The sequence below is a fragment of the Canis lupus genome, chromosome X (assembly GCF_048164855.1).
Source record: "Canis lupus baileyi chromosome X, mCanLup2.hap1, whole genome shotgun sequence".
Classification (NCBI taxonomy): Eukaryota; Metazoa; Chordata; class Mammalia; order Carnivora; family Canidae; genus Canis; species Canis lupus.
In genome coordinates, this window is record NC_132876.1 from 69,006,041 (window position 1) to 69,030,432 (window position 24,392).

The 24,392-nt window shown below is 47.3% G+C and overlaps 1 protein-coding gene and 1 long non-coding RNA gene across 9 annotated transcripts in view; one reads left to right on the plus strand and one right to left on the minus strand.

Annotated features, from left to right (window-relative positions):
* Window positions 1-1,577: 1,577 nt before the first annotated feature.
* GJB1 (gap junction protein beta 1) overlaps window positions 1,578-24,392 on the minus strand; it is a 32,018-nt gene continuing 9,203 nt past the window's right edge. The window contains exons 1-2 of one of the 7 annotated variants that reach the window (XM_072815901.1): window positions 10,786-10,916; window positions 1,578-3,118 (exon numbers count right to left, since the gene is read on the minus strand). In XM_072815901.1, coding sequence (XP_072672002.1) covers window positions 2,251-3,102 — 852 coding nt within the window. In that variant the 5' untranslated portion in view covers window positions 3,103-3,118; window positions 10,786-10,916 and the 3' untranslated portion in view covers window positions 1,578-2,250. Of the gene's footprint in view, window positions 3,119-3,518; window positions 3,676-4,545; window positions 4,692-6,270; window positions 6,416-7,392; window positions 7,544-8,610; window positions 8,766-10,785; window positions 10,917-24,392 lie in introns of those variants that run through there. The other 6 variants (XM_072815899.1, XM_072815906.1, XM_072815902.1 and 3 more) reach the window with 6 other exon arrangements.
* Window positions 7,602-14,132, plus strand: LOC140627527 (uncharacterized). 2 transcript variants are annotated; one of them, XR_012026222.1, is made up of 4 exons: window positions 7,602-7,748; window positions 9,288-9,555; window positions 12,716-12,954; window positions 13,341-14,132. It is a non-coding gene; the product is annotated as an uncharacterized lncRNA (long non-coding RNA). The 2 variants fall into 2 exon arrangements; XR_012026223.1 differs by having other exon boundaries at window positions 12,716-12,788; window positions 13,341-14,131.

Genomic DNA, 24,392 nt, shown 5'->3' on the forward strand with positions numbered 1-24,392 from the left:
GGAGAACAGTTCTTTTTTAAAAATTTTTTTAAAGATTTATTTATTTACTTATGATAGAGAGAGAAAGGCAGAGAGAGAAAAAGGCTCCATGCCGGGAGCCTGACGTGGGACTCGATCCTGGGACTCCAGGATCGCGCCCTGGGCCAAAGGCAGGCACCAAACCGCTGAGCCACCCAGGGATCCCAGTTCTTTTTTTTTTTTTTTAGATTTATTTATTTATTTATTCATGACAGGGAGAGGGAGAGGGAGAGGGAGAGGGAGAGGGAGAGGGAGAGGGAGAGAGAGAGAGAGAGAGAGAGAGAGAGAGAGAAGCAGGCTCCATGCAGGGAGCTCAATGTGGGACTGGATCCCGGGTCTCCAGGATCACACCCTGGGCCGAAGGCAGTGCCAAACCACTGAGCCACCTGGGCTGCCCTAGAGGAGAACAGTTCTGATGAGATTATGCCCTATTTGTTCTTCCTTTCTGACGTACCTGTCACAGTCACCATACTCTGACAGGGAGTGGCAAATCATTTTTTCTAGTAAGAGGTAGAGGAACTTGCTAGGGAGGAGGTGGGGAGACTTTTACTCTGGAAGGCTCCCTGGTGAGGGCAGCGACTCTAAGATGGGGAAAACCCTGTGACTCTGGGGAAGCCTTTTAGGAATCCCAGAAGCCTAGAGTGCCAAAAGGAGCTTAGACATGGGTGAGGCCAGCCTTCATTTGCTCGCAAGGAAACTAAGGCTTGGCGCAGGGAGTGTCTGACACCTAAGGGACAGAGGTAGGACTTGAACCCAGCCTGGGGCTTTTACCATCACAGCTGCCAGAGGGTGGGGAGGTTACCTGCTGCTTGGGAGTGATGTGATGCCTGATGCCCTGATGACAGGGAGGAGACCTGGCTGTGAAATGTCTGACCTGCATTTGGAGACATCTCTGGGATGGGAGGTTGATTCCTGACAGAAGAAAACTGGGGACAAGGGTGGAATTAGAGGCTCTGTCCAATCCAGGAGAGGGGTCAGGGTCACAGTGCAGTCCAGTGGGTAGCTGGCAGGGGGAGCATCAGTTTGCGGTGAGCACCCAGTTTCAAGGGAAGAGGGGGGACAGTTCTCCCAGGGGTGTGGGGGAGGGGCCCTCATCCAGGGAATGTGTGCTACCCTTTCTGAGACTTGTGAAATCTATCATTTCCTGTCTCTCCAGATGGAGTTGTCATTTTGATGTTTTTCAAATCAGAGGAAGGTGCCCAAGGAAGCTTATTGAGGTAATATAAATGTTTTCTAATATATGGTGGTCATGTTTACAAGACTGCACGCAATTATGAAAAACTTGATAAACTATACTTAGACTAGATGATAAAAATAAAATGAAAGAAGGAATTTAAGGTATTTGTTCTCATAAAGCTGTTATTTAAAAAAAAATGTTAAGTCCCCCCTCAAAAACAAAACAAAACAAGACACACAAAAAAACCAGACAAGTGTGGCTCACGGTGTCCCTATGTCTGTTGCCCATTGCTTTCTAGATCAGCAAAAAACCAAGGCCAGCTCATCCAGGGGGAGGTCAGAGGTTGCAGGAGAAAGAACTTGACAAACACACAAGCCACCTCTTCGTTTACTGTAAAATCCTGTTTAATGTGTAACATTCCAGGCAGAGAGAGGCCTTGGGAACTAGAGGCAAGGGTGGCCCTGACCAACTCCCACTTGAACTTATCTGCCTGCTCCTCCCTCCCTCCCTAATTCCTCCTCCCCAGACCTGTCCTCCTTTTCCTCAAGACCGGCACGCAAAGCCCTATTCTTCCTTTTCTTGCCTCTCCTACCCTCCCTTCTCCACCCACACATCCACACCACCCTCCTTCCATTCCACTTGCCCACTTCCCTCCCCACTGATGTGACTCCAGAAATAGGGTATCTGACAACATGGGGTTAAGATTAGTTTCACAATTGGATGCTGTCAGAGCATCCTATCTCCTGTCCCCAGTGGCCGCAGGGAGAGGGAGAGGGAAGAGAAAGGGGGTACAGATGAGAAGAGCTGCCCACACCCCCAACAACCTTGAGCACTCATGTGGGTGGCCTCTGGTTCCCCACTCCTGGGGCCCCCCAGACAGAAAGCCCTGGGGTGAGGGGAAGGAAGGGAACGAGGGAGAGAAGGACAATTTTGATCCAGCAGTCCCTAGCAGGCAGAGGCCTGCACCCTGGCAGAGGGGAAGGAGGGGCAGGCCTGAGGCAAGGTGGTAGAGGGGGTGGGGGGAGGCGGGATGGGAGGTTGCCTGGTGTGTGGCATCAGCAGGCCGAGCAGCGGTCGCTCTTCTCAGCCAGCCCGGCCCCAGTGCCGGGGCTTCGGCGCAGTATGTCCTTCAGAGAGCCGTCCTGCTCGCTCAGCAGCTTGTTGATCTCATTCTGTTTGTATTCAGGTGAGAGGCGGTGGCCGAAGCCCGAGCCCTTGCGGGAGGGCGGATTGGAGCGGCGCTGGGCCCGGCGGGCGCAGGCCCGGATGATGAGGTACACGACCTCGGCCACGTTGAGGATGATGCAGATGCCAGAGGCGGCCAGCATGAAGACAGTGAAGACGGTTTTCTCCGTGGGGCGGGACACGAAGCAGTCCACTGTGTTGGGGCAGGGGTAGGCCTCACACTTGACTAGCCGCACCATGGCGTAGCCAGGGTAGAGCAGATAAAAGACGTACATGAAGGCGGCCTCAAACAGTAGCCGGAAGACCACACTGATGACGTAGGTCCACCACAGCGTCCCTGAGATGTGGACCTTGTGCCTCTTCACCTCCTCCAGGTGCAGCGGGTCCCCATGGCCCTCGAGTCGCAGCATTTTCTTTTCTATGTGCTGCTGGTGAGCCACGTGCATGGCCACGAGGAGCGCTGGGGTGGAAACCAAGATGAGCTGTAGAGACCACAGCCGCACGTGGGAGATGGGGAAAAAGTGGTCGTAGCAGACGCTGTTGCAGCCAGGCTGAAGGGTGTTGCAGATGAAGGACGACTTCTCGTCACCCCACACACTCTCCGCGGCCACCACCAACACCATGATCCTGAATATGAAGATGACGGAGAGCCATACCCGGCCAATGGCGGTAGAGTGCCGGTTCACGCCACTGAGCAAGGTGTACAAACCTGTCCAGTTCATCCTGCCTCATTCACACCTGCAAAACAGGAGCCACAGGGCAAGCTGGCAGAAAGCTGGGGCAGAAAAGTGGGTGCCGTAACATTGCCTGACACACCCCCTCCTGCCCCCGTCACCCTTTCCGAGAGCCAGTGACAGGAAGGGAAGAAGGATAGTCATCGCTTTCCTCATCACCCCATGTCCACTGCCAGCCTCTCCTCCTCCTCCTCCACCTCTTCCTCCTCCTCCTCCTCCTCCTCCTCACTTGACTTGACTTCCCTGAGCCCCATCTGCCTTCTTTGCTTTCATGCAACGTTCTTTCCTCTCTAGCCCCTTTCTTCACCAGGCCCATTTTGTTCTGCCATCAGCCATTCTTTTTAGCTCCCCATCCCCCAGCTCCTTAGCTCTGGACCTAGGGCGAACCCAACAAATCCCGTTACCTTGGGGAGCGCCTATCCCTGAGGCCACCCAGACAGGTCCCCTATGGTCTCATGTCTGTGCAAGGGGAGTGGTCCCTGGGTCCACGCCTGCGTTCCAATTCATCGCCGCCCGGTGCTGGGGAGTCATATGCTGCTTTATACCCAGTGTCTGCACAATGGGACCTTTGTGGAGCTCTGAACAACGCCCTTTAGAATTCAGATCAAACGCCCTGACTTCCGCCCACCCTACACACAGAGCACTTGTGTCCCAGCGCCGGACACCCAGCCTGCACCCACCTGTTCTGTGCCCGCCCGGTCCATCGCCGCACCCGCCCCACAGCCCCACCAGAAGAATGGCCATGGCAGTGGGGGGTGGGGGGAGATGGAACAATACAGGTGCATGTACAAGGGGACCCAAGGGGACCAGGAGACTCTGGGCTGAGGCCGTCCCCCATGACTCTACTAGAAACTTAGGGTCAGCAGGATTTTACCTAAATTGAGATCCCCTACAGGGGATGGGTGAGTTCACTCATCTGTCCCAAGCCAGGAATTCTGTTAAGCTTTTTCCCATACATTCTCTCCTTGGACCCTCTCAGCAAGCCTCCAGGGACTTTACCCCAGTCTTTCCAGATGAGGAGGCTGAAGCTCAGAGAAGTTAAGTAACTTACTCAAGGTTACACAGCTAAGAAATGTTACAGTAGAACGAAACACAAAAGTATCTGAAGCAGAAGTTTCAGCTCTTTCCACCATATGCTCTTTGGACTTTTGCTGCTGGTGTTGGCAAAAGCAAAAGCCAGCCATTCAGAACGACAATGAAAGCAAGGGTTAATGCTACCCATTAGGACACAAGAAACATGGGAGCAGAGGACCTGTAAATACTTTCCGACTCCAGTGTCACGGAGCAAGGCCTGACCATCCCTCCTTGAGCTTCAGGACAGAGAACCCCCAGTGGACAGGTGGGCACACAGGGAGTACAAACCAGAGGGAGAAAGCAAAAATTAGCAGGCAAACAGAAGGTTAAAAGATGGAATAGGTAAGAGTCATACACCTTTGGGTTCGAATCCTGGTTCTTCGCTTGATATGACCATGGGCTAGATCCCGACCTTCTCTGAGCCAACTTGCTCATCTACAAATGGGGTTAGTACCCAGGGTTATCATGAGCTTCAGTGAAGCAACCTGCAAAAGTTCTCAGCTCCAGTTTCATAGCTGATGATTAAGGGAGGTAAGCACCTTATCAGGAAGAAAAAACATGTTGCTCCAGGGACTGGGTGGTCTGCCAAACCCAACACCCCTCTTTTTGCTGCCCAATGCTGCCCATTGACCTATGGTGTCTGTCCTGAGATAGAACAGACTGTTCTGTGGCTGCCCTGCCCCCAACATCAAATGTACATTGTAATCTCCTGGTTTCCTGAGCTTGGCTATTGCTCTAGGGAAGAAATTCCCCTTCTGTGCTTTAGGCAGGCAAAGAAGGCCTCCTCTTACCTCCCACCACTTATTCCACAGCAGGAAACTGGATGTGAGGAGAATACACAGGCCTGCACCCCTAGGAAATGTAGGGCATTTCCTGCCCCCAGTGCAGGGGCAGTGCTGGTGGCAGAAGCCCTGTATTCAGGTCAGTGGGAGGGGGGTTCTTCTCTGTTGTAGTGGGGAGGGGGAATATATCAACCACAGAAAACTTGGGGAATGGGATGCAAGAAACTAGAGGACGGAGGGATGGTCCACGGGACATAGATTACTTCTCTGAACAAGGTTTTATTTTTTCAAAAAAAAAAAAAGCCTGAGTGACCAGCATAGGAACAGGGGTGCCCTTTTTCCTAAGCCCCTGGTTCCAAAGGCAGAGCTGCCACAGGAGGTATAATGGTTAATGGTAAAGTAATGCTTCATCTGGTGACACACGTTAGTTCACAAACAGGTGGTTGAGGAACATTATTAAGAATAATCATTTATGGGGTGCCTGGGTGGCTCTTGGTTAAGTGTCTGTCTTTGGCTCAGGTCTTGATCCCAGGATCCTGGGATGGAGCCCCACATCAGGCTCCCTACTCAGTGGGGAACCTGCTTCTCCCTCTCCCTCTGCCTGCTGCTCACTCTCTCTGTCAAATAAATAAATAAAATCTTAAAAAAAAAAAAAAGAACAACCATTTTCTGAGCACCTGTGAGGCCAGGCCTTGTGTAAACTTCAGAAACTCATGTAAACCTCAGAACAACCCCAGGAGGTAGGTGTCCCTTTTCATCTTCATGTCACAAAAAAGGAAACTGAGGTAAAGAAAGCTGAAGGGACTTGTCCAAGGGTCACATGGAGTTAGTGCAGTTAGTATGTGATGGGAATGGGATTGCAGCCAGGCCAAGCTTACTCCAGAGCCCATACTTTTTCCCATAAGCTCTACCACCTTGGCTAGAATTCTAATTTTTCTTTCTATGAGTGTTTTTATTTTGTATTTGTCTTTTGAGAGAGAGAGCTGGGGGCGAGAAGGGGGGGCAGAGGGAGAGAATATCAAGCAGACTCCGTCCCCAGCACAGAGCCAGATGCAAGGCTCGATCTCACAACCCCAAGACCCCGATCTGAACTGAAACCAAGAGTCGGACACTCAACCAACTGAGCCTTGCAGATGCCCGTCTATGAGTGTTTTTAGAAAAAGGGAGATCCAAAACTGGTCTGGCTTATATCTTCCTCTAGCCCCTTCTCCCCTTTCCTATTGACTGCTAACTCATCCCTCTTCCTTCCTGGGGCTTGCGGCTCACTGCCTCTGTATCTGTTCTATTTTCCCTGCCTTACCTTTCTCAGACTGCTTCCTCAGACTCTGAAGCAAACGTCAGCTATTCTCTGTGCTCCTCAATGGTGCCTCTCAGTCAGCCTGGCCACTCCTGAATTTTTAGGTTGTGAGCACTCCACCTCTCATTTTGCGCCTTCTGGGACATAGCCAGCAGCTCCCTTTGGGGCCCCTAAGCACCCTTGTGTGGGCACTGAGATCTCGATTTTTGCTCTCTCCTTTGGATGGAGAGCTTATCCCTATGTCAACATCAGTACCTCAAGGGTCTCATTCTAAAAACATCCAGGGGAATGACCTGATTTTGAAATCCAAACTGTTTTTGTGACTTTGGGTTAAAGTCCATGCACTGATATGCTCTGTGTTGCTCCAGACCTGTTTTTACCCTGGTGTTTCATTAGACAAGACTTCTCTGGCTGTGTCAGGCCCTGGTCTTGGCTTCGGATTCACATGTGCCCGGGCACTCCAGCACAGTTCAACATCAGGAGATCGCACTTAGTCCATACAACAGTCCTGTAATACTATCCCCATTTTTTGGACAAGGAAGTTGAGGCTCAGAGAGGTTAAATAACTTGCCTCAATGGCAACTCTGCAAAAGGGTAGAGTCAGGTTTCTGTTTTCTTTCTGCTCTCAGAGCCTTTACATCGCACTGCCTTTAACAGCCTCTCTTACTCTGCGTTCTAACAGAGACCAGGCCCACAGCTCAGAACTTCTACTCCTTCCCATGTGCACTCACCTGTGCAGGTCTGGGCACACACACGCACATGCATATCATACATGCTCATCAAGTCTCTCTCTTTCTGCCCCCACCTCTTCCCTGTCCCTCTTTCCAACTATAGGAAATCCTGGTGTTTTTTGGTTCAAGAGGAGGGCCCTGACTGGACTGGATGAGGTTATATTCAGTCTCAGACTCACACTTGCTCCCCCATTTCATGAGCAGTCCCCGGCCAGGAAAGAACCAGGGGCTTCCTTTGAGATTTCTTCCTGAATTCCAGGCCACCTTCATCTGTTTGGTGTGGCCAAGGCCAAGCTTCCCTGGCCCCCTCCTTCCTTCCCCCGCTGCCCTTCCCTGCCTCCACCCTTGTGGCCTCACTGCACCCAGGGCACTTGGCTTGTCCTCTCCACCCTACCATATATGTATTGTGGCCAGGCTGGGGTCAGGGTCACTTCAGCTCATTCCGGTTTTCTCCTTCCCTCCCTCGGCCACGGTCTTTTCCTAGGAACTGTTAATGTCAGCTCCCTTCCTCACTCTGGACTATACCCTCTTAGTCCTCCTTCAATGATCAGACTTCCTGTTGCTCTCTACTTGGGCTTATTATGACAGCCACCACCTGTGGAATGCCTATAGTGTTCTAGAGGCTGTATGTTCATTAACTCCTGTCCTCACAACAAGCCTGTGAGCTGTGGACTATTGTCTTCAAGTCACAGGTGGAGCTACGGGGGCTCAAAGACACTGAGTAACTTACTAGGCAGCTGCTAAGCAAAGGTGCTGATAGTTAACTTCGGACTCACGGACTCACGTTGATCCCTCACCAGAGCCGGCAGTGGGGGGGAGGTGTCCCTCCCTATTGCTCTTGCTGCATTCTCGTATCTCAGTCTCTCTCTCCAAACCTCTCTGGTCTATATCCTCTCCCGTGTCTCCTTTACTTAGTCTGTGCCCTCTGCTGGGGCCATCCCCAACAGCTGCAACAGCTTTCAAACAGCTGGGGGGCTACCCCTCCTTTCCATCACTAAAATCATCAAAGTTGCTCCAGGCTCAGCTTGAGTCTGCCTAAACTCCCTCAGGAGAGAGGAGAGCCATGCTCCTAAATCCCGGCCCCATTGGCTGTCCCTCTCCACTGCTGAGTGCCCTGCATTCATCCGTCTGTCTGTCCATTGGCAGCCCTGGGTTGTTGCATGCCTGCTTTACCTTCTAATGGGTGGGGGGAAGAAAACAGCACCTGGAAGTGCCCAACAGTACCACCAAACCTTAATCCTATTTGGCAGGAAATGTCTGAAAGAGAGGAACTTGGCCACCCTGTGCCTTGGGGGTGGGGTTGGCGGTGGGGGGCTCAAGTCTTCCTGGGAATTGAGCCCTGTGAGGATGAAGGGAATCCATGGCTGGGAGTAAACGAGGGAGAGAAGAAGCAACTCTGAGCCTGAAGAGAGGATAAGAGTTGAAGGCTCCAGAGAGAGGCTAAGCAACCCTGGCCCCTGGCAGGAGGGGCCTTGCTCTACCCAGAGGGAAGCACAGAAGGGATCTCAGTGGCTTAATGCTGAGGCCCAGAGAAGGCAAAGCCCAGGCCTCTCTCCAGCCCCCATCTCTTTCCCCCTGTGCCACACCAGTTCCCCCTCCCCAGCCTCCTCACCTGGTTGCTGCTGCCCTTTCCCAGGGAATGTCTGCAGGTGTGTCTGCACTATGCCACTAGGTGCTGTCAGCCCAGGCCAGGGGAGGGACAAAGAGCCCAGGGCCGGAGCCAGATATGGCCCACAGCCCAAGAGGAACCAGACAAACATTAACCAGCCCCGCCTCCTCCCACAGTCATTAAATAAGATTGATCCCCTGAGCTCCCAATGGGTTTGGCAAGACAAATCACATAGCCTGCAGTTACTGCCCTGTCCCAGAGGGAGAGAGGCTCCATTGTCACCCATGTGCCCATGTTTAGCCCATCTGGGAGGCTGCACTGGACCTGGGCTCATTAACAGCCCTCAGGCTTCCCCCATCCCTGGGCCATAGGTGGATCTGGTGTGTGGGGCGAGTTGCAGAGAGGGCTCTTGCACTGGGTGCCATCCCTCTCATCCCTTATAGGTCCCAGCCCCTAAAATGATATGACTATGGGGAGAAAAAAAAGACATGGGCAGTGCCTACTTGTACCTACTGACATCAAGGCGGGGGATGGCAGTGCTCCCTCCATACAGCAGGACCACGATGTTCTTTGGCCTTCTGCTTATTGTCTGTGTCCCGAGTGGCTGGACATGGACCAAAGTATTTCCAATCCCATCCCAGAACCCTGAAACCTCTTCAAAGCTTGCCTTCTACCCTCAGGGCCAAGGCAGTTGAACCGCAAAGCATATCGTGTGCAGCAACAGATCTTGGCAATCATTAAGGTAAACAGGGAGTGTCAACCATTAATGAAGGGTCATCCAGTTTGAAGGAGAGTTTGCCTTTGCCTGAAGACCCTGCTAATTCTGTGGCCTGAGCAGCTGTGAAGAAGTGAAGTCAACAGAAACCAATCCCCTGGCTTCTGCTCTTCCCCATAGCCCAAGCTCACTGCCAGAGTGTCAGAGCCTTGGCTTCCCTTGACCAGACACAGGTATGTGGACACATGAACCAATAAGTCTTACTGGACACCAGCTGGGCACCCAGGCTGAGAAAAGTAAGGAAGGGGTAGGTAGCAGAAGAGGGGGAAACCTCCCAGCTGTTTTTAAGGAAGTTATCAACTTCCCAAAGAGACAGGACCAAGACTCAGGAAGTCACAATGAAAACTGTTTAGTTATGTGGTTCTGACTTACACTGCTGAGAAAGTTGAAGGAGGGAAAGTGGGTGTTAGCTGAAGCGATCGGGGAAGGCTTCCTAGGGGAGGTGAGGCTTGAGTGGAGAAATCAAGGATGGGTAGGAGTTTGAAAGGGGAAGGGCAGGGCCAGCATTGCAGGGAGGAGAAAAGGTGTGAGTAAAGGCCCAGTGGTAGGAAGGAGCAGGGCATGTTTGAGGACAGACGGGAGGCAGGGCTGTGGTGGGGTGGCTGTGGAAGATACCATCCATCTGCTAAAGGGATCAGAGTATGAAGGACCCTTAAAGCCAGGTAGGAAAGTTCTTTAGTGAGTGTCTGGTAAACTTGGTATAAGGCAAAATTGAGCCAGATACCATGGGGGTGAGGCTGACTGGGGGTGATCCTTTGGTACCTGGTGATTCCCGCTTTAATGTACGGTGGTGCCGAATAGATAAAGAGGAGTGGCACTTTCTGAGTGCACCATGTCTGAAAGGCAATATTCCAGGCACTTTGCAAGTGTTACTTTGGTTGATCCTCAGAGTAACCCCATGCACTGGGCATTATTAATATTCCCATGTTACAGGGCATTGAGGCACACAGATGTTAAATGACATAACTGAGATCACCCAGCTTCGTTGTTAGCAGTCTGGCTCCAGAATGGGTTCTTTTAACCACTACACCATAGCTTGATGAGCTCTATGGGTCCCACTGAGAATCAGAGTAAGGACTGGTTCCTGACTCTAGAAAGTTCTTGGCTAGCAGGAGAGGTGGGTACCTACAATAATGGAGGTATATGTGGCTATATATATGTAATGTATATGTAGCTATGAGGTGCCAGAAGGCATTTAGAAGTATGAAGAGGGTAGGTTTAGTGGAAGAGGCAGAGTTGAAATTGGATCACAAAGGAGATGGAGAGTCCAAGCGTTCCAAGTGACAGCAAGCAGTGAGATGTGTTTAGGGAATGGTAGGCAGACCTGTTTGACCAGAAGAGAGAGCTCCTTTAGCAGAGCTCCTAGGAAGGGAAACTACAGGTCAATATCACTATGTACTCACTGTTCCTTGGAGTTCTGGCAGGATCTCTTTAGGGTGAGTCTAGCTGTGTGTGTAGTTCTGGGCTACAGGAAATCTATTTGAATAGTTTCTAGCTGTATAAAAAAATAGTCGCTAGTATCAACTTGTCCTCTTCCTATTTACTGCAACTTGCACATGTCTTCTGGATGGGGTCCTGCCACTGCAAGAGAGAAAAAGAAAGAGGACGAGCGAGGAGCGAGAAAAGTGGGCATGGTGGGGTGGGGGGAGACATGAGGAGAAACTGTACTACAGTGAGCAATGAAAATCCATTTGCTCCTGGGAAGCAGCTAAAATCAGCTTCTGCCTGGAATCCTAAGCACGCTTTCTGCTTACAATGGGTGTTCGGGGAGAATATTTTTTTAAAGATTTTATTTATTTATTCATGAGAGACACACACAGAGAGAGGTAGAGACATAGGCAGAGGGAGAAGCAGGCTCCATGCAGGGAGCCCAATGCGGGACTCAATCCCGGGACCCCAGGATCACGCCCTGAGCTGGAGGCAGATGCTCAACCGCTGAGCCACCCAGGCGTCCCATGGGGGAGAATATTTTAAAATTTTACATCCGCCGGCTTATTTCCTCAGATTCACTCAGGGAGAGCTTCTTTAGGTCTTGAAACATGCAAAAGAGGCCTTAAACATAAGCCTGCTGTCTCCGGCATGGCTCAAACATCAGCCTAAAAGAGAGCTTTCCCCAGTCCTATTCCACCCAGGACCAGAACAGTTGGTGGAGGAAACCAGTCCCATTATTAAGAGCACAGCTCACCAGCCACATCATCTGAGTCCAGAGCGTCGGACCTCATCAGCAGAATCAGCAGGCTGGTGGGAGCTCTGATCATTACATTACAGAGCAATGCCACTTGTCTCCACACAGCAATCCTGAGGCTTCCTCAGATGGCATGCAGCAGCACTGCCTCGCATGTGGAATCCATCATCCAGCCTGTCCCTGGGCTTCATTACCAAACAAAATATGGCATTTTGTATGGCTTTGATCAATGAGACAGCATTAATGCACGGCTCAGAAATCAAAGGAGACAGCTTTCAATATAAATGTTGCTTAAGACACACAGGCAAAAATTCTTCCCAAATGGGTCCATAGGATAAGGAAATTGCAAACCCCGAAAATTTGCAGAACATTTTCAAAATTCTCCACCCCATAGCTCAGGCTGTGGAAGGTTTGTGCGAACTATTTCCAGGAAGGGCTGCTAGGGAAAGATAGAAGTGGTCCTGTATTCATAATTGGTGTTGGTTTTCACAAATCCTTTACAAAAAGACACATAATTACATGGATGAGTCTGTGCCCCCCAGGGATTCATTTTTTAAAAGAGGTCAACTTGGGGCACCTGGGTTGCTCAGTCGATTAAGCATCTGCCTTTGATTAAGCATCTGCCTTTGGCTTAGGTCACGATCCTGGGGCCCTGGAATTGAGTCCCCAGGTTCAGAGTCGCATTGGGCTCCCTACTCAGCGAGGAGTCTGCTTCTCCCTCTTCCTCTGCCCTCCTCCCTGATCCTTCTCTCTTTCTCAAAGAAATAAATAAAAATATTTTAAAAAATAATAAAAGAGGCCAACTCGAGGGAGTTATCCATATTTTTTCAAAGGGGTTTCTGAAGAACTTACCCAGATAGTACACCAATTCACTTGACAAGTAGACATATACCTTTTGCTCTAAGAACAGTTTGGAGTGGGGAACAAAAGCAAAGTTGTTTCAACCCCTCCCACCCAAAAAAACCCCTAATTGTATGAAATATCCTACAACCAGCTCCACATAGGATGGCACACTCATTCGACCAATAGTAAAGCCTAAAGGTGAGGTGGTGTTACTTGCATAGATTTCCTGGAAATAGAGCCTTAACCAACACCATATGCACTCCCTGCAATTTGGAATTCACTTTGCCGCTGTTTCTGTGTTTTAGGAAGACCCTAATTCCTGGGGTTCGAGGAATGGTACTATGGTTCACTGATGTCTGATCGGTGCACAAACAGAAGGTATGCTTGCAAATGATTCCAGAAAGTTCTGCATCTTTTCACTAGACCAAGTAGCAAAGTGAAGAAAATGAAGTGGAAAGTAGGAATTTGGGGTCTCCTGTCCTAATGTTGCTTGTTTCAGCCAATACAGCCTGACGTCCATTTCCTGATCCTTCTGTTCTTGCGGGTATGTGTGTGTGTGGGGGGAGGGGGTGCAGTGTAAGACCTAGGGAGTCCTACAGGGATAGAATGTTCCCAGGTTGAATTCAGTCCTGGATTTTTACCCAAGGAGACTAGAGGTAGCGTGGTGGGGTGAAGAATCAGAGAGAAGTCCAGGTCACAGCCGGAAAAATGGGGCCAAGTGTCGAGTTTGAAGGGAGAAGTGAAAAGGACCCAGAAGAATTTAGCTCCTTCTGCTAATTGTCCAAGTTTGGGCAGTCAACCTGATGAACTGATGCCCTGTCCATTAAGTGGCTAGTGGTTTAGTCCTTTCCTTCCAGTTTTCTTTCCTTATATACACATGTCCATCATTGAAATCATATTGTATATACAAGAGATCTTGTTTTTTCGTAGGAACCATTCCCAGGTCTTCCAAACAGGAATCTTCTGATCTCTCATCCACCCCCTCAAACTGATGAGCCAATAAAACATGTAAACCTGGCCCCAAATAGAAGCCCTGGTGTTCACCGTCTCTGTTTACTCTTTGGACTCCTCCGCCCTTCCCTCCTTGGGCCTCAGCCAAGTTTGCCAACGGTAGCACCATGAATGCTTCATCTAGAATCCCCCTGCCTCAGCCATCACAACCACTATCCCTGCTATGTCCCCAAACCACCCAGCACTACCAAGTCAAAACCTAGGGAAATGCCGGCTGCCAATGACACCCTGAAGGTCCAAGCTTCTGCTGAGAAGCGCTGCTCATAGGAGCAGTGGTGGGCTGGCCAGGTTGGAAAACTCAGATGTTTTTGTTTCTACTCCACATGCCCCCGCCAACCCTGCTACAAATTATAGGGCTGATTCCTTGGCCAATTCAGATCTCTGGAATCCCTTGTCTTCTGCCTGAAGCCCCTCATCTCCCTGTCCACGAACATCCACCCATCCTGTGGTGGATAGGGAGCCAGAATATGTGTTACAGGGATTCCTGGACAGCTCTCCACCAGTGTGGATTCTAGCACCTGGTCAGGGGAGAAAACTGTGGGCCCGAGATGCACCCATAAGAGCTGACGCCTGGGTGGTTCAGCGGTTGAGCATCTGCCTTCGACTCAGGGCATGATCCCGGAGTTCTGGAATCGAGTCCCAACCAGGCTCCCTGCAGGGAGCCTGCTTCTCCACCCTCTGCCTATGTCTCTGCCTCTCTCTCTGTGTCTCTCATGAATAAATAAATAAAATCTTTTTTTAAAAAAGAACTTAGTCCAGTGCTAATTCCCATCCATAATGCTTTGTGCCTTCTATGAAACCAACTCAGCTCCAGCCTCAGCCAATTCAGTGTGTGTGTGTGTGTGTGTGTGTGTATGTGTGTGTGTATGTGTGTTGTGAAGGGGAAGATTGGGACCTAGTCCTGTGTACATTCTTTAAACTGCCAAATCAGTCCCCGAAATAGGCTCTGAGCCCCAGATAAAATGGTAAGCTCTAATACGTCTTCATCTTGAACAGCCTCCATTCTAAGTAACCTACTTTCCTTTATCTGTTCCTTGCACCCGAACAGGACAATCTTGCTCCCAAGCCTCCCAAGCAAAGATTTTGTCTCACTTCTATTTCCATCCCCATCTTGCCTTTGGTTTGCAGATTATGGTTCACCTCCAAGGCTTTGCCACCCCGGGCCTCCTCAAGTAAACCCTCTTCTGGTTGGGGGCCCCTAGGATTTCCCCCCGCCTCACTTCAGATGCAGACACATCCAGATGAGGGATTCTATAATTTGTGGGGCATCCACTTCAGATCCTCTGATTAAGCCTCCATTTTGGCCATTTTCATCCAACAAAAGACAAGGATGATTGAGCTACTTCATTGTCTCCTAGGAAATTGGTGCTTGGTGGCATTGGATTTGCCAGCATGAGGGTGCTTTTCAGAATGTCAAGCAGTTATTGATTTCTGAATCTGAGCTCATGCTTTACAATAAACACAAACCTCTCATTCTTGCTGTTGATGTCTCACCTCATAGATCTGGGGCTGGGCTGAGCTGTAGAATGCACTGAGTTTTGGCATTATTCCTAGAGAACGATATTGTCTATAGAACCAAGTTACACACCTTGATAAAGAAGCCCTGTTATCACATGAGTCATAAGAACTTCCAATCTATGATTATTTCACACTCATCACAAGCTCTTTTCCAAGAATTAATCTGTATTCTAAATTATGTAGCCATATACATTGCACTGGAGTGTTCTGCTCAGTTTGGGTGACAATGAGTTTTCCTCTGAGCCATGAAGAGCAATTTGTGATGTCAATTCCCTGAGCTGACTGCTGTTTCCAATTCCACACTCTGCTGTACCCCTCACACTGGAAATCTGAATGTCAGAAGATCTTCGCAACCTACGTCTGGATCCCAGGACATCTCTACGCCACCAAATGGTGTGGCTTTCTCAAACTGGATGGTATCTTCAACTGGGCTTTTGCCCTATCTCTTTTCCTTCTTAACCAATTTTTTTAAAGATTTTATTTATTTATTCATGGGAGACAGAGAGAGAGAGAGAGGCAGAGACATAGGCAGAGGGAGAAGCAGGCTCCCTGCAGGGAGCCCAATGCGGGACTTGATTCCAGGACTCCAGGATCACACTGAGCCGAAGGCAGATGGTCAACCACTGAGCCACCCAGGCACCCTTTAACCAAGTTTTTAAAAAGACACTTCTGTACTTGCTGTCTGCACTTCATCTCCCATTCACTGTTCAGTTCCATTCCCATCTGGCTTCTGCCCCTACAAACTACTTCATTGAAATAGTCTTCACCACAGTCACTTTGCTGCTAAATCTAATGGATAGCCCTCAGAACAAGTCTTACTAACTCTGACGTGTTTGATTCAGTTGACCACTCCTACCTTGAAATCTTCTTCCCCATTTGATATTTTTCTCTTTTTATATTAATTTTTTATGTTTGTCAATTACACAAGTAACACATATTCTTTATGGAAAAATTGGAAAATCCCCCCATAATCATAAGGATAAAAATTACAATAGTCTGTAACACCACCACCCAGAGATTAACATCAACAGGTGTGAAACCTTATAGTTATTTTTCAGGATCCCTGGGTGGCGCAGCGGTTTGGCGCCTGCCTTTGGCCCAGGGCATGATCCTGGAGACCCGGGATCGAATCCCACATCAGGCTCCCAGTGTTGGAGCCTGCTTCTCCCTCTGCCTATGTCTCTGCCTCTCTCTCTCTCTCTCTCTCTCTCTCTGTGACTATCATAAATAAATAAAAATTAAAAAAATTAAAAAAAAAAGAAACCTTATAGTTATTTTTCAATGAAAATACATACATATATTCTTTTTGGTTTAAGCCCAATGCAAGGCTTGAACCCATGATCATGAGATCAAGACCTGACCTGAGATCAAGAGTCCGATGCTTAACCAACTGAGCCACCCAGGAGCCCCTATATGTATCTTTTCTTTTAAAGATTTTTTTTGAGAGAGAGAGAGAGACACAGAGAGAGAACACAAGCAGGGGGAGCAGCAGAGGCAGAGGGAGAAGCAGGCTCCTCATTGAGCAGAGAGCCCACTACAGGACTCAATCTCAGGAGATCATGACCTGAGCCGAAGGCAGCCACATAACCAACTGAACCATCCAGGTGCCCCACCTGCACGTACTCTTTTTTTTTTAAGATTTTATTTATTTATTCATGAGAGACAGAGAGAGAGGCAGAGACATAGGCAGAGGGAGAAGCAGGCTCTCTGCAGGGAGCCTGATGCGGGACTCGATCCCAGGGCCCTGGGATCACGACCTGAGCCAAAGGTAGATGCTCAACCACTGAGCCACCCAGGTGCCCACTTACATGTACTCTTAAAATACAATTGTCATCATATGATATCTATTTTTTTATTGAAGCCTAATTGACATATAACATTACATTAGTTTAAGGTGTACAAGATAATGATTTTATATTTGTATATACTGAGAAATGGTCACCATGATAAGTCTAGTTAAAATCTGTCGCCATATACAGTTAGAAATTTTTTCTTGGGATCCCTGGGTGGCGCAGTGGTTTGGCGTCTGCCTTTGGCCCAGGGCGCGATCCTGGAGACCCGGGATCGAATCCCACGTCGGGCTCCCGGTTCATGGAGCCTGCTTCTCCCTCTGCCTGTGTCTCTGCCTCTCTCTCTCTCTGTGTGACTATCATAAATAAATAAAAATTTAAAAAAAAAAGAAATTTTTTTCTTGTGATGAGAACTTTAACATCTACTCTTGTAGCAACTTTCATATATGTAATTGACTATAGTTACTATGCTGTACACTGCACTTCCATGACTTATTTCTTTTATAACTGAAACTTTGTACCTTTTAATCCTCTCCACCCATTTCAACCACCCTCCATCTCCCATCTCTGACAACCACCAATCTGTTGTCTGCAACATATTATCTTATATCCTCTTTCACTTGCCATTATATCATGACCATTTAAAAATGTCATTAGGGATGCCTGGGTGGCTCAGTGGTTGAGCATCTGCCTTTGGCTCAGGGTGTGATCTCCAGGTCCTGGCATAGAGTTCCACATTGGGCTTCCTGCATGGAGGCTGCTTCTCCCTCTGCCTAAGTCTCTGCCTCTCTCTCTTTCTCTGTCTCTCATGAATAAATAAATAAAATCTTTTTTAAAATGTCATCAAAAGCAGCCCTTTCTGTCCATGGATCCAATCTCCATGCTTTAATAGAAACACCTTAAAAATAAAATAAATAAAATAAAATAAAATAAAAATGCCATTGAAGGGATGCCTGGCTGGCTCAGTCAATGGAGCATGTGACTCCTGATATTGGAATTGTGAGTTTGAGCCCCATGTTAGGTATAGAGATAACTTAAAAATAAAATCTTATAAAATAAAGGTAAAAAGGCATTAATATGGGCAGCCCCGGTGGCCCAGCGGTTTAGCGCCTGCCTTTGGCCCAGGGCATGATCCTGGAGACCCGGGATTGAGTCCCACGTCAGCCTCTCTTTCTCTCTCTCTCTCTCTGTGCCTCTCATGAATAAATAAATACATAAAATAAAATCTTAAAAAAAGGCATTAATATTTCTCTAGAACTTGGTTTATGACTATATAATCTCCTTTGACTTTTGTTACACTTTTCTCTATTGGTCTCTCTCTTATCTTTGCTCCATGCTTTACTCTTACTCCACCCCTTAAAATTAAAAAAATTATATTTTATTTATTTGAGAGAGAAAGAGAGAGAGAGAGAACAAGCCAGGGGGAAGGGCAGAGGGAGAGGGAGAAGCAGACTCCCTGTTGAGCAGGGAGCCCAATACGGGGCTCAATCCCAGGATCCCAAGATCATGACCTGAGCCAAAGGCAGCTGCTTAACCAACTGAGCCACCCAGGTGCCCCCAAATATTTTTTATTAAGTAGACTCTACATCCAGTGTGGGGCTCGAACTCACAACCCCAAGATCAAGAGCTGCACGTTCTACCCACTGAGCCTGCCAGGCACCCCTGACTCTACCCCTTAAACGTCAATCCTCATGGTTCTGTTCTCTCTCTTCTCATCACTCTTGAAATTCTTCCTGAGCAGTCTCATCCACTCCATTCCCATGGCTTCAGTTACCGACAGTTGCAAACCTGTATCTTCATATTTCCTTCCTGGTTTCCAAATACAGATATATTACATGTCGATCTCATCTCTCCTGCTCTCAAACTTGTAGCTCCTCTAGTTGTCCCTTATCCCATTGAACCGTATTATATCCACCTATTGCCCAAGCCAAGAATCTGGGAAATTGGCATGAGTTTCCCCTTCCTGATCACTCTCCTACATTCCATATCCAATAAATAACTAAACCCTGTAGGTTTTACTTCTTCATATCTTTTGACTCCTTCTCTTCCTTTTTATCCCACTTCTACTGCCCTAGTATAGATTCTGATACTTTTACAATTGGAGACAGTTCCCTGTCTCCCTACCTTCATTCATGATCTCTTCCAATCCATTCTCTAAACATTCTTTAGAGTGGTCTTTCTGGAATGTATATCTATCTAATCATGTCACTCCCCTGCTTAAAATCCTCCATTGGCTCCTCACTGTCTTTGGAATAAAATCTGCCCACAACAGCTTTTCCCTGTTTACAAACTCTTCTTCAAAAAAAAAAAAAAAAAACTCTTCTTCATTCTCTGAAATTTAGCTCAGATAGTCTACTCTTCACATGCAAAGGCTGAGGAGTGGTGAGAGGTAGCCAGCAGCCTTTTGTGCTACATTTAAGACTTTAGGTTTTATTCTCTCCACTTTCTCTATCCCTCTGTTTCTCCCCTGTACTGTATTTATCCGTGATGGCACTTATGATAGTTCACCATATTGTCTGTTTACCTGTGTGTCTCCTCCATTAGAACAGTACTTTTCAAGGGCATGGGCCATTCATCTCTGTATCAGAACCTATGTTCCTGGTGCACAATGGGTGTCTACTAAATGACAATTGAATGAATGAATGGAGGTGGCCAACAAGGAAGTGAAATTGTGGGGCACCTGAGTGGCCCAGCAGTTGAGCATTTGCCTTTGGCTCAGGGCATGATCCCAGGATCCAGGACTGAGTCCCACATCAGGCTCCCTTTTGGGGAGCCTGCTTCTCCCTCTGCCTGTGTCTCTGCCTCTCTCTGTGTGTCTTTCATGAATAAATAAAATCTTTAAAAATATAAAAAATAAATAAAATTAAATTTAAAAAGGAAGTGAAATTGAGGCCTGTCTTTAAGCTGTCATCATGAGAATGCAGTCATCTTTCATCTTGGCCATACCCCAGGCCTCACTTCCAGAATTGGAATGAGCCTCACAGCAGCCTTAGCTAAAAGCTGTGTCCAGAATGGCCTGGAAAAGATCCAGCCACTGAGAAACCATAAAGGCATGTCACACATGCCAAGCTACTTGGCCTGCATCACTCATCACAGTTACCCACTCTTCCAAGGGAAACGATCCAAGGACCTCAGTCAAGATTCCCTTTCCAGGAAACATTAATTTCTGGATCATGGTAGCCTCCTTTTACAAATGGCTCCAAAGAGCTCCTGCTTCCACCTCTTCAGCCCCAGTCACTGCTTTTCACTTACTGGTAACCCACTCACTGGCTGGGGGTGATGGGCCTGCATAAATTTCAGTTTACTGAAAAGAATGTGGGGATAAGAGCTTTACCTGTCAGGTTGAAAGTTTCTAAGGCTGTTTTGAAGCACATTGTTGGAGATTTACCAATAAGGGTTCCCAGATTTTTCTTCTCTCAACATGTCACTCCTTGTCGAGCAACAGGAATTGATCTTGCTGAATTACTAATGAGAGGGCAGCTTGAGACTTGGCTCTGCTGTTTTTGTTTCATTTTGTTAAATATTTGTTAAGTACCTATTGTGTACCAGGAACTCTGTGAGGGGCCATGGAGGATGCAAAGGTGAATGAGATGAATTTCACTAGTTGTTTAAATAACCAGCTCTAGGGAGGCCTAGGTAGCTCAGTGGTTGAGGGTCTGCCTTTGGCTTGAGTCATGATCCTGGGGTCCTGGGATGGAGTCCCACATTGGGCTCCCCGTGGGGAGCCTGCTTCTCCCTCTGCCTATGTCTCTGCCTCTCTGTGTGTCTCTTGTGAATAAATAAATAAGTAATCTTTAAAAAATAACCAGCTCTAATATAAGGTGGGTGACATAAGTGTTAAACAGAGGTATAAGCAATATATTGTGGGAACACAGGTGAAAAAGAAAGGGGGGATGGAAACCCACATTTTCTACATGCCTAGCTATGATGGAAACTCCTGTCACATATATTATCATAGAGATTAATTCTGACTTGGGCAATCTGAAAAGTCTTCGTGCCCTAGACATTTGAGTTGGGCCTTGAGTAAGAATTAGACAGAAGGAAAATCAAAGTGAGGGCACTCAAAAGTCAGAGAACAGTATGTAAAAAGTCAACAGGGCATGAAGGTACATGAGCTGCTCAAGGAACACAGAGTATTGGACATGGCTGGGCCATGGAGTATAAAAGATAGTGTGGGTAATAAAAAAATGAAAAGGTGGGCTGACAATAGATTTTGGAAGAGTTTTGATGCCTAGCTTGGACATTTGGGTTTTATTTAGTAGGCAATGAGGAACCACTGAAACCTTTTTAATGAGGGGAACAACAAGATGGAAATGATGCCAATTAACTTGGCAGGATGAACTGGGGATGGGGTAGATGAGAGATTGCAAGAGTAGTTAGAGGTGACTGTCAATAATCCAGGCACAGGTAATAAGTATCTTTTTTAAAAAGGATTTTATTTATTTATTCATGAGAGAGAGAGGCAGAGACACAGGCAGAGGGAGAAGCAGGCTCCATGCAGGGAGCCCGACATGGGACTTGATCCCGGGTATCCAGGATCAGGTCCTGGGCTGAAGGCAGCGCTAAACTGCTGAGCCACCCAGGCTGCCCCAATAAGTATCTTATTTAGAGAGGTAGCAGTGGTGACAGATCCAACAGGGTTATAAGAGGCAATATGGTGTAGTACAAAATGCATTGCCCTGAAGCTTCAATAGCCCTTGATTCTAGTCCTAATTCCTTTTTGCAGACTATGGGGATTTACGCTTTAGGGGTTCACATTTCTTTTCTGAAAAAGGTGAAGTTTGCAGAAAAATGTATCTTTTTAAAAAAATATTTTATTTATTTTTTATGAGAGAGAGAGTGAGCAGGGGGAGAGGGAGAAACAGAATCCCAGGCAGACTCTGTGCCAAGCACAGAGCCCAGCATGGGGCTCAATCTCACCCTCCTGAGATCATGACCTGAGCCAAAGTCAAGAGTTGGATGCCTAAACAACAGAGCCATCCAGGCGCCCCAATAAATATGTACCTTTAAGGTCTCATCTGGCTCTGACGGCTTCTAAGTCACTTACCCAAGATCACAGAGCCAGGATTTGGTCCCAGGCAGTTGTGTTCCTAATGGCAGTGTGCTTTGCCACGGCCCTACATGGATGTTTATACAGGACTCACCGATCAGATTTGGTAAGGGGTTAGCTGACTAGGAGAATGTAGGTGCCATTGATAGGATGGTGGAGTCAAAGAAGGAAGCTAGCCTCATGGGGAACAATTATGTTTCAGACATGCTGAGTGTCAGGGGTTAACGGAACATCTAGCTAACTGTTGGAAGGATGGTAGAGCAGCTCTAGAGAGAGACAGGGAGGAGATTTCAATTTGGCAATCGAAGACTTAAAGGCGATACTGAAAGTTATGGAAACAGACAAGTTTATAGAAAGAGGAAGTGAGTATAGGAGAGTGAAGAGCAAAGAACTGTCGGAAGTGAGAAGAGGGGGAGAAAAAGCCAAGAAAGAAACAATTGAGTGTGCACCTCGAATTAGCTACTTCCATTTGCTGGCTCTTTCATCTCTTCATTTGTAAAACGAAGGGGTTGGAGCCAGTAAGCTACAAGGCTTTCAGGTGAGATGTTCTATGCATAATCAGAAAAGGTAGAAGAGAACAGAATGCAATGGAAACTGAAGAAGAGAGTTTCCAAAAGAAGGGGTCACTTGCATCCAATGCTGCAGATGAATCAGGGAATGAGGACTTAGGCGAAGCCACTGCAATTGGCAATTTGAAGATCCTCTCCACGGTAAGGACCTCTCTGTCCATCTTGTGCCACTAATTTTCTGAACCCTTTCTTCTACCACTTCTATATGTGAACATTCCGCAAAATTCTGTTCTCTGCCCTCCACAGAGGTTCAGTCACTCTCTGAGATTGACAGTTATCTCTACAAGGTGAATTAGAAACCTCTGGTTTAATTTCTCTTTTGCCCTTTGATTCACATTTCCAACTGCCTGTTGGATATTTCCATCAGTTACTGAAATTTGGCTTGCTGTAAACATAAGAATATGAAACATAATAGCTAACATTTATTGAATATTCAAAACAATAGCTAATGTGTATAACTTACTCTGTTTAGTCCTATGAGTAGATACTTTCTTAGCTTATTTTGCAGTTGAAGAAGCCGAGGCTCAGAGATGTTAAATAGATGTCACACAACTGGGATGTTGCAGAGCCATGATTCTTCCTGATTCCAGAGCTCAAGAGCTTAATAATTTCACTATGATCATTCTAAAATCAAGTCATCATCATTATTTCCTAAATTAGCTCAACTGCCTTACTTCCCTATTTCTGCCTCTTTCTCCTCCAACATCTTGCCTGTCTTTTAGAACGGGTTCTCATCCCCTTATACTCAGATAGCTATGAAACTTTCTGCAGTTTTCCCCCTCCCAATTCTGGACATGTGACTAGCTTTATGAAATTCGGAAGACTTCCCTTTATCTACGTTAAAGCCCAGACTTATTAGTATGGCCAAAAGATCCCCTTTACAATCCAGCCCTGCACTTTATCTGCACTGAACACCTAGGCATCAACAAACATGACAGAAACATTTATATCTGCAAGCCTTCACTTATATGGCCCTCTGCCTGGAATGCCTTCACCACCCTTCACCAGAACTTCCACTAGTCTTTCAAATCTCAGCTCTATTGTCATTTCCTCTGCCTGTCAAGACTTCTCGGATTCCCAACTCTTTCTTCTGATAGAATTTATGTTCCCTCCTCTGTGCTCCCTGACAGTGACCATTTGTGGATATAATGGTGTCTATCAGAAGCACATTAAACTGAGGTGAATGAATCATTTAAAGAGTTATATATATAGAAAAATATATATATATACATACCCCCTAACAATTCCCAATTAATAAACATTCTGGGCACCTGGCTGGCTCAGTCCGTAGAGCATCTGATGCTTGATCTTAAGGTTGTGAGTTTGAGTCCCACATTGGGTGAAGAGATTACTTAAAACAATTTTTTTTTATTATTTATTTATGATAGGCACACAGTGAGAGAGAGAGGCAGAGACACAGGCAGAGGGAGAAGCAGGCTCCATGCACCGGGAGCCCGACGTGGGATTCGATCCTGGGTCTCCAGGATCGCGCCCTGGGCCAAAGGCAGGCGCTAAACCGCTGCGCCACCCAGGGATCCCTAAAACAATTTTTTTAAAAATGCGCCCTATAGTGAGGTACATAGAAAAAATGGATCTAATGTTTTCTCTAGCCGCATGGGCCTCTCATGACACCAAATGGGGCTCGAATTTATGAATTTTTCAACAACATGGGTCCTAACTGCATTTCCATGATTCCTCAAGGACTCAACTCATGAAATAGCAATCTGTCACGACCTGATTATGTAGAATTTCTTGAGAGAAAGTATGTTGGTCTCCAGCATGACATCTTTCTCATAGGTTATTTTTTTTGGGGGGGTGAAGTAAACTATAGTTTCTTGGGAGGAAGCAAAAGTGCAAAAGGAAGAGGAGTTGATTGAAAGACAATTAAAAGAAAAATGTTGATTAAATAATAGCACAAGTGGTCACATGGATCTGGCAAAAATTGTGAAGGTCATTCTTGGATGACTAAAGTTTGGGAAATATTGCCACTCCTGTGGTGACTGGGAGAACTGGGCTAAATTGTATCCTTGGAGAGTCCAGCAAG